This window comes from Ahaetulla prasina, chromosome 4 (assembly GCF_028640845.1).
Source record: "Ahaetulla prasina isolate Xishuangbanna chromosome 4, ASM2864084v1, whole genome shotgun sequence".
NCBI classification, from domain to species: Eukaryota; Metazoa; Chordata; class Lepidosauria; order Squamata; family Colubridae; genus Ahaetulla; species Ahaetulla prasina.
Genome location: NC_080542.1, coordinates 149,350,646 through 149,366,590, shown reverse-complemented (window position 1 = coordinate 149,366,590; position 15,945 = coordinate 149,350,646). Strand labels below are relative to the sequence as shown.

General features: G+C 47.0%; 1 protein-coding gene across 1 annotated transcript in view; it reads left to right on the top strand.

Moving 5' to 3' along the window:
• Positions 1-15,945, top strand: part of LOC131198296 (SCO-spondin-like) — a 139,980-nt gene that overhangs the window by 98,104 nt on the left and 25,931 nt on the right. Inside the window, exons 72-82 of the mRNA XM_058182783.1 lie at positions 292-371; positions 858-1,027; positions 1,140-1,186; positions 1,484-1,684; positions 2,173-2,343; positions 3,483-3,680; positions 8,506-8,602; positions 8,698-8,921; positions 12,967-13,116; positions 14,478-14,644; positions 15,385-15,539. Of these exons, the coding sequence (XP_058038766.1) occupies positions 292-371; positions 858-1,027; positions 1,140-1,186; positions 1,484-1,684; positions 2,173-2,343; positions 3,483-3,680; positions 8,506-8,602; positions 8,698-8,921; positions 12,967-13,116; positions 14,478-14,644; positions 15,385-15,539 (1,660 nt within the window). The remainder of the gene's footprint in view (positions 1-291; positions 372-857; positions 1,028-1,139; positions 1,187-1,483; positions 1,685-2,172; positions 2,344-3,482; positions 3,681-8,505; positions 8,603-8,697; positions 8,922-12,966; positions 13,117-14,477; positions 14,645-15,384; positions 15,540-15,945) is intronic.

Sequence of the window (15,945 nt, the reverse complement as noted above, 5' to 3'; positions counted from 1 at the left end):
CATGAATAATGTTTTTTCTCCATGCTGTTGGAATTTCAGTTACTAAACAAATGGTTGTAAGTCGAGGACCGCCTGAAAGCAACAACGGGAGGGTCTTTCTGGTGCTCACGGGGTGGGGTGGGGGGTGAAACTGGGGGTCTCACTGAGGATTCAGGGGGTGTCTCTCCAATACAGCAGGAAAGCCCCTCCCCTTTGGACTGTGGGAGAGAAGGGCAGGGATGAAAATATTCGGGGGGGGGGGAGTTCTTTCTCATTGTTTTTTTCTCTTTTTTACACCCCCTTTTCCGCCAGACTTGGACTGTTCCGTTCTGGAAGACTCGGCTTACAGCCGCTGTGGCCCACCCTGTCCTCGCTCTTGTGACGACTTCACGGTAAGCCCATTTCCCTCGCAGCTCTGGGACCTCCCCCCAAAAGACCCACCCACCCACCTACCTCTTCTTTTGGCCAAGGGGCTCTCAGCCCCGGTACAATGAACGCAGGATGGGATATGGAGTCGGGGACCTTCAGAGGGCATCTAGCCTCAAACTCCTGGCGTCTTCAGTGCGTCAACGTTATGAGTTCTTCTTCGTCGTTTAATGACTCTGCAATCCCTTGCGGGATGGAGTTGGGGCAACTGAATGGAGCTGAGTGTTTACTGGCCGGATGCCCTTCCTGTCACCAATGCGGAGTTTTTGATTGTGAGGCCACTGCATCATTCATTTCTAACAAAGTTATAAAATCGATGAATTCTTCCCACACCTCATTTGAGACCTAATAGGCCTCGGCCCATGGGGCATTCGGTCTGCGGGCCATTCTCATTCCCACGCCCTCCCCTCCCTGCCATTTCTCTCTCCACGTCCCCTCCCCTCTACCCCCAGCACTGTGCGTGGGCATGTGAACCGGGCTGCTACTGCACTGGGGGGAAAGTCTTGCATGGGAACAGGTCGGCCTGCGTGGAAAAACCGAGCTGCACCTGTTTAGACCTGCGCACTGGTCGACGGCACCCGCCGGGAGAAGTCGTGCCCCATGCCGATGGTTGCAACAATTGGTAAGCCAGACAGGAGGCGAGGGCCCAGCTGAGCGGAGGGAGAGTCGTTACTGGGGCGTCCCTTCCGATTCCAACAGGGCGTCTCATCTGATCCCCCTTTCCTTCCCCCCAGTACCTGCTCTGATGGGAAGCTGGTTTGCACCAACCAGGCCTGTTCAGGTGAGTCCCCCAAACTGGGTGGGTGGGAGGCATGAGGGTCCGGGCTGGATGGCGCAGGAAATAGCTGGGAGGCAGAGTCCCTGCACTGAGAGGAACGCTGGAGGGGTGCAGGGCTTAGACAGTTTCATGACCTGTCTAGGTAACATCATCAGGGCTAGAAAGGAGTGAGGTTTGCTGAGAGGAGGAGGAGGAAAGAGGAGGAGGTGGAGGGGAAGATAAAGAGGAAGAGGAGAAGGGAAGAGAAGGAGGAGAAGGAGAAGAGAAGGAAAACACAGATCTTTTTTGCTCCCCCTCCAGTGGCGGGCGGTTGGTGTGACTGGGCACCGTGGAGCCCCTGTTCCCGGACCTGTGGCAGTGAGATGGTGACTCGCTACCGGACTTGCAGCTGCCCCAAGCCCCAGAATGGAGGCCGTGAGTGCGAGGAGGTCCAGGAGTATCACGGAGACAGTGGGGTCCAGCTGCAGAGAAGAGCATGTCTTGTGACCAGTTTCTGCCCAGGTGAGAGCCTTGAAATGGAGGCTCTAGCTATCTATCCCTCTATCTATCTATCTATCTATCTATCTATCTATTGCCTGTTTTCATGTCTAAGGCAGGACTAGAACTCACAGCCTCCCGGTTTCTAACCTGGCACCTTAACCACTAAACCAAACTTGTACACAACCCCAAATTCCAGATCTGCTGAGGCCGCTCCAGAAACCCTGAAAACATACGAAGATGTATAGTCCTCACTGAGCAACCACAACTGGGATTGACAATTTGGTCACTAAACAAAGTGGTCGCTAGGCCAAGCAGTCACTAAGGGGGCTTACGATCTGATTTTGACTTTCCTGTGCTTAAGAGACCTGCAGAGGTCGTAAACGCAGTCACTGCTCATATTTTTATATGTCATAACTGTGAACGGTCACTAAACGAGGACTACCTGTACATATTGGGGGTGGCTACCAGCCACTGCGGCTTTATCAAACGTCCCTCCCGTGCTCTTGCAGTCAATGGCGGCTGGTCCTCGTGGAGCGTCTGGTCTCCCTGCAACGCCTGCCATGGCGTGTCGACAAGGACTAGGGAATGCAACAATCCCCCGGCTCGGTTCGGTGGTACGGCGTGTCTCGGAGAAGCTCACCAAAGCCGGCAGTGCCACGATGGAGTTACCGCCTGCGATGGTGAGGAGCAGCTTTGGCGGGGTGGGGGAAAGTCAGGAGGAGCTGAAGGCGTCCCACAACGCTGTACTGTGTTGAGGAATTCGGAGAGAAACATAGCGCTTTTTGCACCTGGTGCTGTGCAACTGGCAATACAGTGAGGGAACGGGCGGTTGACTTGGTCAATACAGGCAGTCCTCAAATTACAACCGCAACTGAGTGCCAAAATTTCTGTTGTTTGGTGGGTTTAGCCCCCCACTTAACGGTTGTTAAGTAAATCCATGCAGTCCCTAAATTAGTTATTTACGCATCTGAATTTGGATCGCGTGACCCCGGGGAAGCTGTAACGGTTGTAAGTGTGAAAAAGAGTCCTAAGTTACTCTTTTTGGTGTCATTGTAATTTTGAATGGTCACTAAATGAACTGTTGTATGTCGAGGACTGTCTGACAGAACTGAGAAGGGAGGATCAAGCTTGCTGGCGGAATGGGGGTGCAAGCAAGGAAAACCCAGGGATGTCTTCATGCAGCGCCCCCACCCCCGCCCCCATGTCCAGCTCAACCTTTGATTGACAGCTTCTGTTGCGACAGTCTTACTTCACAGAGTTGGAAGGGACCTTGGAGGTCTTCTAGTCTGACCCTCAGTTCAAGCAGAAAACCTGATACATTCTAGAACAGGGGTGCTAAACTGGTGGCCCACAGGCACGGGCCACGCCCTCCCCAGCTCCGCAAATGGGAGAAACATCATGAAATGTCACGTGACGGCAACATGACGTGGCGAGATTGACACACGTGTTCTAAAACAAATGGTTGCTCAATCTCATTTCGAGTTTTTATCCTTTGAGTTCCTTTGGGGAACTTTGAGGAAGCCACAGAATAATAAACTAGGGGTCTCCAAGCCAAGGGCCGCAGCCCACTACTGGGCCGTGACCCATTCGGAACCGGGCCACAGAAGTGGCAAGCCAGTGCATTCCATTTGCATGCGCAGTGGGTGTGCATGCCCACCGCTCTTGCAAATGAAGCTGGGCACTTTTGTGTGTGTCCTAGCCACGCAGGCGGAATTGTCCCCTCTCCCTCCTCCTCAGCACCCTCTGGTGGGGGAGACCGGACCCGAGATGAACACAAGAGGGGGGGGGTTGGTAGGGTTAACGTCTTGTGTCTCCTCAGACTGCCAAGGTGGCCAGGTGTCGTTCCCCTGTGGCAAGCCGTGTCCGCGCACCTGTGAGGACCAGCAGCCCGATGCCACCTGCGTGGAGAGTCCTGGCTGCCAACACGCTTGTGCCTGCCCGGATGGGCAGCTGCTCCAGGACGGCATGTGCGTGGCACCCTCTTGGTGCCGCTGCAAGTACCAGATGCCCTGGCTGGGTGAGTCCAGATGCCCATGGAGCTTCCCCCACAGCGGCGCTCTTCAACCTTTTGGGCCTGGGGACCTGTTCTGTAGAGACAAGATTTTCCGCGGACCAGGGGACGCATGGTTTTGTGTGCTCCCTGCATCCAATGGATCGGCCTTCGCTTGTTGCGTGGACTGGTTTCTGGCATGCCGCAGACCGGTGCCAGCCCACGGACTGGGGATTGGGGAGGAGGAAGAGGAGGAGGAGGAGGAGGAGGAGGAGGAGAACTGTGGGGTCCTGGGTGCTCTCTGAGCTTGGTGGTTTCCTTGCAGATGTTTGATGACCCAACTAGGGAACATCATCAGTGCTGGAAGGGAGGGGGGTTTGATCTCTGTTTATATACAGTGCCTTTTAACTATGATGATATTACCTAGTTGGGTCATGAAATGTCTCCAAGAAAACAAAAAAGCTCAGAGGTTTAAGATTGCGAAAGGAACAAGACAGGGATGTCCTTTATCACCATTATTGTTTATTTTAACTCTAGAACCATTATTGGATAAAATACGAGAAGTAAAGGAGATAGAGGGAATTAGAGTTAGACAGTATGAATATAAGTTAAGAGCTTTTGCAGATGATTTGGTGATTACTTTAACAAACCCTATAAATTCTAGTAAATCTTTGTTGGAAATAATTGATCAATATGGGAATGTTTCAGGGTTTAAGGTAAATCAGAAAAAGACAAAAGTGATAATAAAAAATATGGCCAGACAACAGAAAGAAAAACTAGAGGAAATAACAGGATTTGAAATTGTAAAGAAGGTTAAGTACTTAGGGGTTTATATTACATCGTCAAATGTGAAATTGTATAAGAATAACTATGAGGTTTTATGGCAAAAGTTCAGAAGGAGTTGATTGTTTGGAAAAATTGCAATTATCTTTGCTGGGAGAATTGCTGCTATTAAAATGAATGTTTTACCTAGATTTTTATTCCTCTTTCAGATGATACCAATAATTAAGAAAGATAAGAATCTTGAGGAATGGCAGAAGGGAATTAATAAATTTATATGGGAAGGTAAAAAAGCTAGGGTTAAAATGAAAATAATTCAAGATTCTCGGAATGGGGGTGCAAGCAAGGAAAACCCAGGATGTCTTCATGCAGCGCCCCACCCCGCCCCCATGTCCAGCTCAACCTTTGATTGACAGCTTCTGTTGCGACAGTCTTACTTCACAGAGTTGGAAGGGACCTTGGAGGTCTTCTAGTCTGACCCTCAGTTCAAGCAGAAAACCTGATACATTCTAGAACAGGGGTGCTAAACTGGTGGCCCACAGGCACGGGCCACGCCCTCCCCAGCTCCGCAAATGGGAGAAACATCATGAAACGTCACGTGACGGCAACATGACGTGGCGAGATTGACACACGTGTTCTAAAACAAATGGTTGCTCAATCTCATTTCGAGTTTTTATCCTTTGAGTTCCTTTGGGGAACTTTGAGGAAGCCACAGAATAATAAACTAGGGGTCTCCAAGCCAAGGGCCGCAGCCCACTACTGGGCCGTGACCCATTCGGAACCGGGCCACAGAAGTGGCAGGCCAGTGCATTCCATTTGCATGCGCAGTGGGTGCATGCAAATGAAGCTGGGCACTTTTGTGTGTGTCCTAGCCACGCAGGTGGAATTGTCCCCTCTCCCTCCTCCTCAGCACCCTCTGGTGGGGGAGACCGGACCCGAGATGAACACAAGAGGGGGGGGGTTGGTAGGGTTAACGTCTTGTGTCTCCTCAGACTGCCAAGGTGGCCAGGTGTCGTTCCCCTGTGGCAAGCCGTGTCCGCGCACCTGTGAGGACCAGCAGCCCGATGCCACCTGCGTGGAGAGTCCTGGCTGCCAACACGCTTGTGCCTGCCCGGATGGGCAGCTGCTCCAGGACGGCGTGTGCGTGGCACCCTCTTGGTGCCGCTGCAAGTACCAGATGCCCTGGCTGGGTGAGTCCAGATGCCCATGGAGCTTCCCCCACAGCGGCGCTCTTCAACCTTTTGGGCCTGGGGACCTGTTCTGTAGAGACAGGATTTTCCGCGGACCAGGGGACGCATGGTTTTGTGTGCTCCCTGCATCCAATGGATCGGCCTTCGCTTGTTGCGTGGACTGGTTTCTGGCATGCTGCAGACCGGTGCCAGCCCACGGACTGGGGATTGGGGAGGAGGAAGAGGAGGAGGAGGAGGAGGAGGAGGAGGAGAACTGTGGGGTCCTGGGTGCTCTCTGAGCTTGGTGGTTTCCTTGCAGATGTTTGATGACCCAACTAGGGAACATCATCAGTGCTGGAAGGGAGGAGGGTTTGATCTCTGTTTATATACAGTGCCTTTTAACTATGATGATATTACCTAGTTGGGTCATGAAATGTCTCCAAGAAAACAAAAAAGCTCAGAGGGTTTAAGATTGCGAAAGGAACAAGACAGGGATGTCCTTTATCACCATTATTGTTTATTTTAACTCTAGAACCATTATTGGATAAAATACGAGAAGTAAAGGAGATAGAGGGAATTAGAGTTAGACAACATGAATATAAGCTAAGAGCTTTTGCAGATGACCTGGTGTTTACTTTAACAAACCCTATAAATTCTAGTAAATCTTTGTTGGAAATAATTGATCAATATGGGAAGGTTTCAGGGTTTAAGGTAAATCAGAAAAAATCAGAAAAAGACAAAAGTGATAATAAAAAATACAACAGACAACAGAAAGAAAAACTAGAGGAAATAACAGGATTTGAAATTGTAAAGAAGGTTAAGTACTTAGGGGTTTATATTACATCGTCAAATGTGAAATTGTATAAGAATAACTATGAGGTTTTATGGCAAAAAGTTCAGAAGGAGTTGATTGTTTGGAAAAAATTGCAATTATCTTTGCTGGGGAGAATTGCTGCTATTAAAATGAATGTTTTACCTAGATTTTTATTCCTCTTTCAGATGATACCAATAATTAAGAAAGATAAGAATCTTGAGGAATGGCAGAAGGAATTAACAAATTTATATGGGAAGGTAAAAAGCTAGGGTTAAAATGAAAATAATTCAAGATTCTCGGAAAGGGAGGTTTAAAATGCCTAATTTTAAATTATATTATGAAGCAGCTGCTCTCTCTGCAATAAGTGATTGGTTTAATTTAACAGAGGACAGAATTTTGAATATAGAAGGTTATGATTTGCTATATGGATGGCATGCATATTTAATTTATGACAAAAAAGTGGATAAGGCCTTTAAAAATCATGTGCTAAGAACTGCTCTTCTGCGTGTTTGGAAAAAATACTCTTATAAACTAAATTATAAGGTTCCTATATGGGCAAGTCCTAGACATACAATAGAGAATATAAATATAGAACAGAATCAGGAAATGATTACATATAAAGATCTTTTGTATACTGAAAGAGGTAATTTGCAGTTAAAATCTCTGCAAGTATTAAGAGAGGAAGGGAAAAATTATACTTGGTTTCAATATGAGCAACTACGTGCTAGATGGAAGGGAGATCAGAAAATTGGTATAGAGCAGAACGAGGGAAATTTGGTAAAGCAAATTAGAAATCAGTCTCAGGAGCATATAAAGAGATTGTATAATGTGTTACTTGAAATAGATTCCGAAAGGGACTTGGTAAAGGACTGTATGATAAAGTGGGCACAAAATTTTCAGGAGCCAATATTATTGGAAACTTGGGAACAAATTTGGGTTAGAAATGTTAAATTCACGCAGGCACAGAATCTGAGGGAAAATTTTTATAAAATGTTTTATAGATTGCATTTAGATCCTAAAAAATTATCGTGTATGTATCCAGATATGCAAGCAAAATGTTGGAGATGTAATTGTGATGACGCTACATATTTTCACATTTGGTGGACTTGTAAGGACATAAAGGCCTTTTGGATAAAAATTTGGTGGATTTTACAAAATGTTCTGAAAAGAAGATAAAGTTCCTGCCGCAATTTTTTTTGTTGGGAATTATTACGGATTGTACAGTAATTGAGACTAAATTGATTTTAAATCTAATAACTGCAGCAAGATTACTAATAGGACAATATTGGAAGAAAAAAGAAGTACCTACAATAGAAGAATGGATATTGAAAGTTGCCAATTTGGCTGAGATGGCGAAGATATCAGCCTTTTTGAAAGACAATACGCAAGAAAGATACTTAAAGGAATGGAAAAAATGGATTGACTATATTCAACGTAGATATCAGACTAAGAGTTATCAGACTGTTTTTGAATGATTATGATGTATTATTTTTTGATTGTTTTTGGGGGAAGTTAGGAATTGATGATTGTAGGGGTATAATTAAGTTGGGATGAAAATTTTTAGCATATGTTTGTTTTATTTTAACTATACCTTGTGCCCGTTCCGGGAAGTCGGGGGGGGGGGTTGTGAAGGGAGGGGAGGGGGGGGAGGGGGAAAAAAATTTTGTAAAACTTTTTGAATAATAAAAAAGCTCAGAGGGTACCAAGGACCCGATCATCCTCCTCCTCCTCTTCCCCCACCACCTCTACTTCTCCCTCCTCCTCCTCCTCCTCTCTGCAGAGCCCCCTCCCTTCTAGCACTGGTGAGGTTCCCTACTTGGATCATGAAACATCTGCAAAAAAACCATCCAGCTCAGAAAACCCCAAAGACCCCTCATTTCATCCCTGAGCTACAAAGATTCTCCTTTAGTGGTTCTCAGAGTATATCTATAGTTAGAATCTCCATAGACATCTATAGCTATTGCAGGTAATTGCTTTAGTCTGGCAATATTCAGTCTTCGGGTGCGCAGCCATAAAATAACTGCTCAGAAGTAATGCCACGCGTCAGTGTTGGTTCTTCGGACCTAACACACACATCTCTTGCACACAGGTGTCCCCGAAGAGCGGAACATCTCCTCCTGGTTGGGGCTTCCCAAATGGGAGTACGCTCAGCCCGGGGAGACCATCTACGCACCCTGCCAAAACTGGTGAGTATACAATGGCAGGGAGTGTCCAACCAAAATTGGCCAGGTTTTGCATTTCTCCGAAATAAAATCACTGACCGAACCTCTCTCCTTCTCAGCACCTGTGTAGATGGGCACTTGCAGTGCCGGGCAGACTCCTGGTGCCGCCTGGACGGTGGGTGGTCCAGCTGGGGACGATGGTCTCCCTGCAGCCAGACTTGTGGGGAGGGTGTCCAGTACCGTTTCCGGGAATGCAGCAATCCGCCCCCACAAAATGGAGGCCAGGGATGTGCCGGTGGTGGTGAGCAGCACAGACTGTGCCGGAATCCAGAAGAGTGCCCAGGTGAGCTTGGACCAGTATCATATAAGTGAAAGCTCACCTTTTCTGGATAGTCCTCAATTGATGGCTGTTTGATTAGTTGTGGGATCCAATCTGGGTCGGTCACCAGTCACCTGGAGGTTTTATCTTCCGAATTCTCACATTCGTGCTGGAGCCGATCCACAGGCTGATCCTTCTCTCTAGCAAAGTGTACGCTGTTCCAGATGCGGTATTTAGATGGCGTCAGTTGTTTGTGAGGCTTTTTAGTTGTTGACTGAGGTGTGTGGCTGTCTGGCTGTTAAGTGGTTGGCTGACGTTTACTTGTGCTGCCCAGCCATCGCCGTCTAAGTCCTTGATAGACTGTTGGTAATTCAGCACAGCTGTTGACTGATGAGGGACCCATTTCCCAGGTTTCAACCACTTCCCTGGCTGTTTTTGGGCCTGCTCGGCCGACAATCTTAGTTGCTGCAAAGTTTAATGTTTGTTCTTATTCATGGCAGCCTGAGGCTACTGATGAGTTGGGGCACTGTTGTAAAAGCCACTCACAACAGGCACTATAAATACCACACACAGAATGGCACAGACACACTCTGCTAGAGGGAGCTCCCTTGAAAACGGACTTCGGCATGAGTCCGAGTGTTCAGAAGACATAATCTGACTGACACAGATTGGATCCCGCAAACATTATCCTGGGACACGTATATTCACGTTTGTTCATGTTTTATTTAGTGACCATTCGAAGTTACAATGACACCAAGAAAAAAAAGAGACTGAGAACTAGTCCTCACTAACACAGCATCTGCAAGGTCCCATGATCAAAATTCAGATGCTTGGCAACTGATTCATATTTATGACGGTGTGGGATTTAAAACCCCCAAATTTGATACTCACAACTTGAAAACAAGTCTGGTTAACAAAATCAAAGATTTGTTGGAGAAAAACATGAAAATTAAAAAAAAAAGCGGTTGCAAGCATGGCCTCTTAGACTCTTTCCAAATGGATTGAGTTCAAAGAGCGCAAGAAGCAGTTTTCAAGTTATATATTTTATTTATTTATTTATTTTATTTGTCAATCATATACTGTATAAGATAACAGGTAAAAATATAAACATAATTGGGATACATGGAAAGAGTAAGTAAGAAAGGAACATTAGGACAGGGACGGTAGGCACAAGGGTGCACTTAGGCACGTCCCTTACAGACCTCTTAGGAATGGGGCGAGGTCAACAGTAGACCGTTTAAGGTTAAAGTTTTGGGGGTTTGGGGAAGAAACCACAGAGTCAGGGAGTGCATTCCAGGCACTGACCACTCTGTTACTGAAATCATATTTTCTGCAATCGAGTTTGGAGTAGTTTACCTTGAGCTGGTATCTATTGTGAGCTCATATATTGTTGTAGTTGAAGCTGAAGTAGTCACTGACAGGTAGGACATTGTGGTAGATAATTTTATCTACTATGCTTAGGTCAGACTGAAGTCAGTATAGTTCTAAATTGTCTAAGCCCAAAATTTGGAGTCTGGTGGCATAAGGTATTTTATTGTGAGCAGAGGAGTGGAGGGACTTTTCTTGTGAAGTATCTCTGGACTCCCTTGATTGTATTTTGTCTGATATGCAGTGCGGGTTCCAGACAGATGAGCTGTATCTAAGTTCCTTGACAGAGTGAGGGTCATCTATAACGTCATGCCCATCTAATTTGCATTTTATGTTTTGAATTTTTTTGGCCAATGTGCAAGATAGAGCATTTGTTGGTTGAGATTTGAAGTTGCCACTTACTAGACCAATCTGACACATAGCCAAGGTCTTTCTGAAGGGTGGTTGTACTGTCTGTAGTGTTGAATAGTTTAACATCATCAGCAAAGAGAACGCAGAGGCTTTTAATATGAGCGCAAAGGTCATTTATGTAAAATATGAAGAGTGTTGGACCTAAAACACTGCCTTGGGGAACATCGCTACTTACATGTGCAGGGTTGGATAGAGCCAGTGGTGGGATTCAGCCAGTTCGCACCACTTCGGGAGAACCGGTTGTTAGCTTTCTGAGCAGTTTGGTGATCTGGTTGTTGGAAGAAATCATTAGGGCAGAGAACTGGTTGTTAAATTACTTGAATCCCATCACTGGATAGAGTGCTCCCTATTTTGACCACTTGCTGTCTGTTTGACAGGAAGGCAGCTCTCCATTCATGTAGGAGTCCAGAAATGCCATAGGATTTTAGTTTTAGAAGTAATTTGTTGTGTACCACCGAATCAAAAGCTTTACAGAAGTCTATGTAAACTGCGACTATTACTTTGCCCTGATCGAGATGTGTAGTCTATATGTTTTTGCAATGTAGTAGTTGTAGACTACAGGATAATTTTTTTCTGAAACCAAATTGTTTGATAGAAAGTAGGTTGTTTGTTTCTAGGTAGAGGGTAATTGGTTAATGATTGATCCCATCACTTTGCAGGTGACGCAACATAAAAGAGATTGGTCTATAATTTTCAGCTAGGCTGGGGTCTCCCTTTTTGAAGATAGGGATGACCTTGGCTTGTGACCATTGTTAGGGCAAGGTGCTGGTACTGAAAGATTTTTCAACAATTATGCTTAGAGGTTTTGCAATTACAATGGAAAGTTGCATCATTATTATTGATAGTTGCAGAACATCTACAGCATGTTCGGGGTCGTCTAGGTCATTGTTGGCAGAGATGTGTTCTATTGGGGAGGTTTTGGTGGTGGCTTTTTTGGATCCTTTGCTTGGCATGGTGGATTTGTTCTGTGGATGTATAATCTGTTATTTGCTGGTATGGATTACTTAATCTCTTATTTGTTGGTAATCAGTGACACACTAATCAATAACAATAACTATTCAATATGATAGGCAATTAATTAATTAAAGCTGCATTAATAACAGTAATTAATTAATCACTTAGACAATGAATCAATTTATCTAAAATATTAATATACTAGACAATTAATGCTAAAGTAAGATACATAATTTATACCCCTTCACAATGCAGGCCATGCCTAAGACGCCCTCCCAATTCCCCTTTATCCTTTTAGTTGTTTTACACTTTGAAAGGTCATCTTGACAATTTCTATCCATCCGCTAATATCTTATCTTATTTACTTGTAAATTTCACCTTGGGCTGATGTTCCTGCCTCCTGATAGCAATTTTTGTCCAAGGCCTAAGTTCCTGTCTCCTCGGGAGCTCTTAGCAAGTCACAACACATTGTCTCCACTCATTACCATTTGTGGTCACTTTGCATAGTCAGGAAACAGCAGACAGATAGTCTTGCACTTTGGCATTACATTTGTTGCAATTTAGAAAAGAAGAACCTTTACTTATTTCCTTGAACAGGATCATGCGATCCCTTAGGTGACCTCCTGACAAGCAAAGTCAGTAAAGAAAACCCGATTCATTCAACAACAGCTTGATTGGCTTAACAACCATGGCCAAAAAAAAAAAAAAAAAAGACTCGCCCAACAACCATCTCGGTTTAGCAACAGAAATTCTGGTTCTGGAAATTGAGGGCCACCCCTTGTAGCCGTGCTTCCCAATCTTCAAGAAGGGTAGACTTCAGCTCCCAGAATTCCTCCTGGCCAGGAGAATTCTGGGAGTTGAAGCCCAGGCCACTTAAAATAGCCAAGGTTAAGAGACGCGTCGAATGGTCTCTTGCATACAAAAAGCTGGTGTGTCGCACAGCTTTGCTCCCTTGTGTGTCTTTTTCTGAATGTGAGGAAGTCCCCCCCAGCCCCCCCTAGATTTCAGGGGTGGGGCTATGCAAATTTCTTCAGTGGGAGGAGCCTGTCACATTCCCAGGTTCGCCTGGCTAGCGGGGCAGCAGGGTATCCAGAGACAGATAGCCTTGCAATGGCGGGGGGAGCACTCTTCCTTTTCTGCTGTGTGTCCTCTGACCCCGAGTTGGGCAGCTGGCCTGTCCCCTCAAAATTCACAGTCCAGGGAGGACAGGTGGCCCCCAGGACCAACCCCCCCCACCCCAAAACACACTGGCACAGCCTCCAGGGAAGAAGCGCCAACAGCTGCATTCTCCAGGGAGATTCCCCCAATGTCATCCTCTTTTTCTTGCCCTCTCCAGAGGAGGAAGCCTGGGACCCCTGGACCCCCTGGTCCCCCTGCAGTGTCTCCTGTGGGGGAGGAGAGCAGATGCGCAGCCGTCGTTGTCACCAGCCAGTTTGCCGGGGTTTGTCCTCACAAAGCAAGACTTGCCACACGCACGTCTGTCTCGGTGAGTCCGCTGGCAGGCACCCAACCAACATCCTTCTGGTTTTGCTGTCTCTGATCAGGGTTGTCCCTTCGCGCAACTCTCATCACCTTCCCCTGCTATAACCACAACGCCTTCGCACAACATCCAGTCTTGCCTTGATTTTGCACAGTTCACAATGCCACTGCAGCTGGAATGCTGCATCCACTTTTAGTCATCACACACAAAACCAATGCCAGGTGTCAGATGGCGTGCCACTAATACAGTGGGGTAAGAGGGACGTCCGGCTGGGGATTCTGGTTCGAATCCTGGCTCGAAAACAGTAACTGGGAGAGGGGCCTTGGAGTCCTAGTGGACGATCCCTTAAACGTGATTCAGCCGAATGCAGCAGCCGCAGCCAGAAAAGCTAACACAATCCTCCGCTGTCTAAACAGAGGCAGAGAGTCAAAATCACATGAAGTGTTAGTAAAGCCTTAGTAAGGCCACTCCTGGAATCCTACATCCAGTTTTGGTCACCAAAAAGAGGTTGAGACTTTGGAAAAAGTGCAGAGAAGAGCAACCAAGAGGATTAAAGGCCTGGAGACTAAACCATACAAAGAATGGTGGCAGGATTTGGGTTTGGCCAGTCTAGAGAAAAGAAATAGTGGGGAGGACAGGATAGCAGTTCTTCCGGTATTTAAGGGGCTGCCCCAAAGAAGAAGGGGGATCCAGCTATTTTCCAAAGCACCAGAAGCCAAGTGGAGAAACAATGGATGGAAACGAATTGAGGAGAGAAGCAACGTAGAATTAGAATAGAATAGAATAGAATAGAATTTTATTGGCCAAGTGTGATTGGACACACAAGGAATTTGTCTTGGTGCATATGCTCTCAGTGTTACATAAAAGAAAAGATACGTTCATCAAGGTACAAGGTACAATTAAGGAGAAACTTCTTAACAGTGAGGACAATTAGCCGGTAGAACGGCTTGCCACCATAGGTTGTGGTTGCTCCGTCACTGAACATCTTTAAGAAGAGACTGGACAGTCACTTGTGTCTGAAATAGTATAGGGTCTCCTGCTTGAACTAGTCCTGGACTAGAAGACCCACAAAATCCTATTCTATTCTATTCTATTCTATTCTATTCTATTCTATTCTATTCTATTCTATTCTATTCTATTCTTATTCTTATTCTTATTCTTATTCTTCTGTTCTGTTCTATTATTCTCTTCTCTTCTCTTCTCTTCTCTCCACTCCCCTCCTCTCTTCTCAATGACCATGTGTTTGGAGCAGGATGAGACACAGAAATGGAGGAGAGACCCCTCTTCACCCAATTGTGGGGTGAGACGGCGTGTCTCTACAGCAGCCTATGGGCTCTGGGTGCTAACCTACCCCTTCCCCCTTTCAGAGGTGGGCTGCCCCGTGGGGCGCCTCTACCGGGAGTGCCTGGCCGAAGAAGGGTGTCCCTACAGCTGCGCACACCTCACCCACCAGATGGACTGCTTCTCGGACGGCTGCGAGGAAGGGTGCCACTGCCCGGCGGGCACCTACCAGCACAAGGGGGCATGCGTCCAGGTTGGCACTATTGCATACGAGTTGCTCTGGGGCAATTCAGAGGTTGGTGTTCCTGTGAGGGCACCTTGGGACTAAGAGCAGAGGCTGCCATGTTCTGGGCACCCCGAAGCTGCATATTTCTCAAGATTATTGAGTCTTGGTGTTCTCTGACCTGGATGGTTTTCTTGCAGATATTTCATGACCCAACTAGGGATCAGTGCTACAAAGGAGCAGGGTTTGCAGGGAGGAGGGGGAGGAGGAGGAGGAGGAGGAAGAGGAGGAGGGACGAGGATTGTGCGGTCCTTGGTGCTCTGAGCTTGATGGTTTTCTTGCAGACATTTCGCGACCCAACTAGATATTCACATCAGTAGTAGAAGGGAGTGGGGTTGCTGTTGATTTACATTCAAGGTAACGCCCTTCCAGCTGGGTCGTGAAACCTCCGCCACAAAATCACCCAGCTTGGAGAGTGAAGTGATCACACTCTGTGCCGAGAGCACGAAGTGGCTGTTCTGCAACCTTTCCTCCCGGCGGGCAGATAGAATCTCAAAGTTCTGCCAGACGAATTTTCCTCCGGTCCCTTTGAAGGGCTACCAAAACTGTCCAGGATTGAAAGCATCTGTGGAAAACTCAGTCAGTGCTAAGCCCACTCTAAAGCCAGGATGGAGCACAGCCCCCCATGTGCGGGAAATTTTCTCGACCCACACTTCACCTTTCCCCAGGGACCTCCACACCACCCTTGATCTTCTCTCTTCCTGGTCCAGGAGTGTCCCTGTGTCCTGAGTGAGGAGGTTCTCCAGGGGTTTCGGAGACATTCGGCCGACACACCTCTGGTCATCCTCACTGCTGAAGGCCGACACGTCTCCGCAGAAGAAGAAGTCCACCCCAACAGTATCATCTCTGCCGCCTGCAGCAACTGGTGAGTATCCCCTCTCCCCCGCCCCCGCCAGAAAATTGGGTTTACTTCCTGTCCCCCTGGAGGAGGGGAGGAGAGTTCCTGCAGCCAGGACCTTCCAGTTTGGAGAGAATACGACAACATTTTGGATGCCTTCAACGTATGATGACAATTCAGCCCCAAATTTCTATTGCTCCATGAGGCAATTCGAAAGCGCGGTCTGCCCCATTTTATGCCAGCTGTTAAGCAAATCCCTGCAGTTTATTATGGTACGGACATGGTCATTAAGTGAATCCAACTTCTCTGCTGACGTTGCTCATCAGAAGGGGATCGTGTGAAGCCCCAGGACGCTGCGGCCATCATAAGTAGGTACCAGTTGCGAAGTGTCCGAATTTTGGCCAAGTGAGTCCGGGACGCTGCGAACGTCATA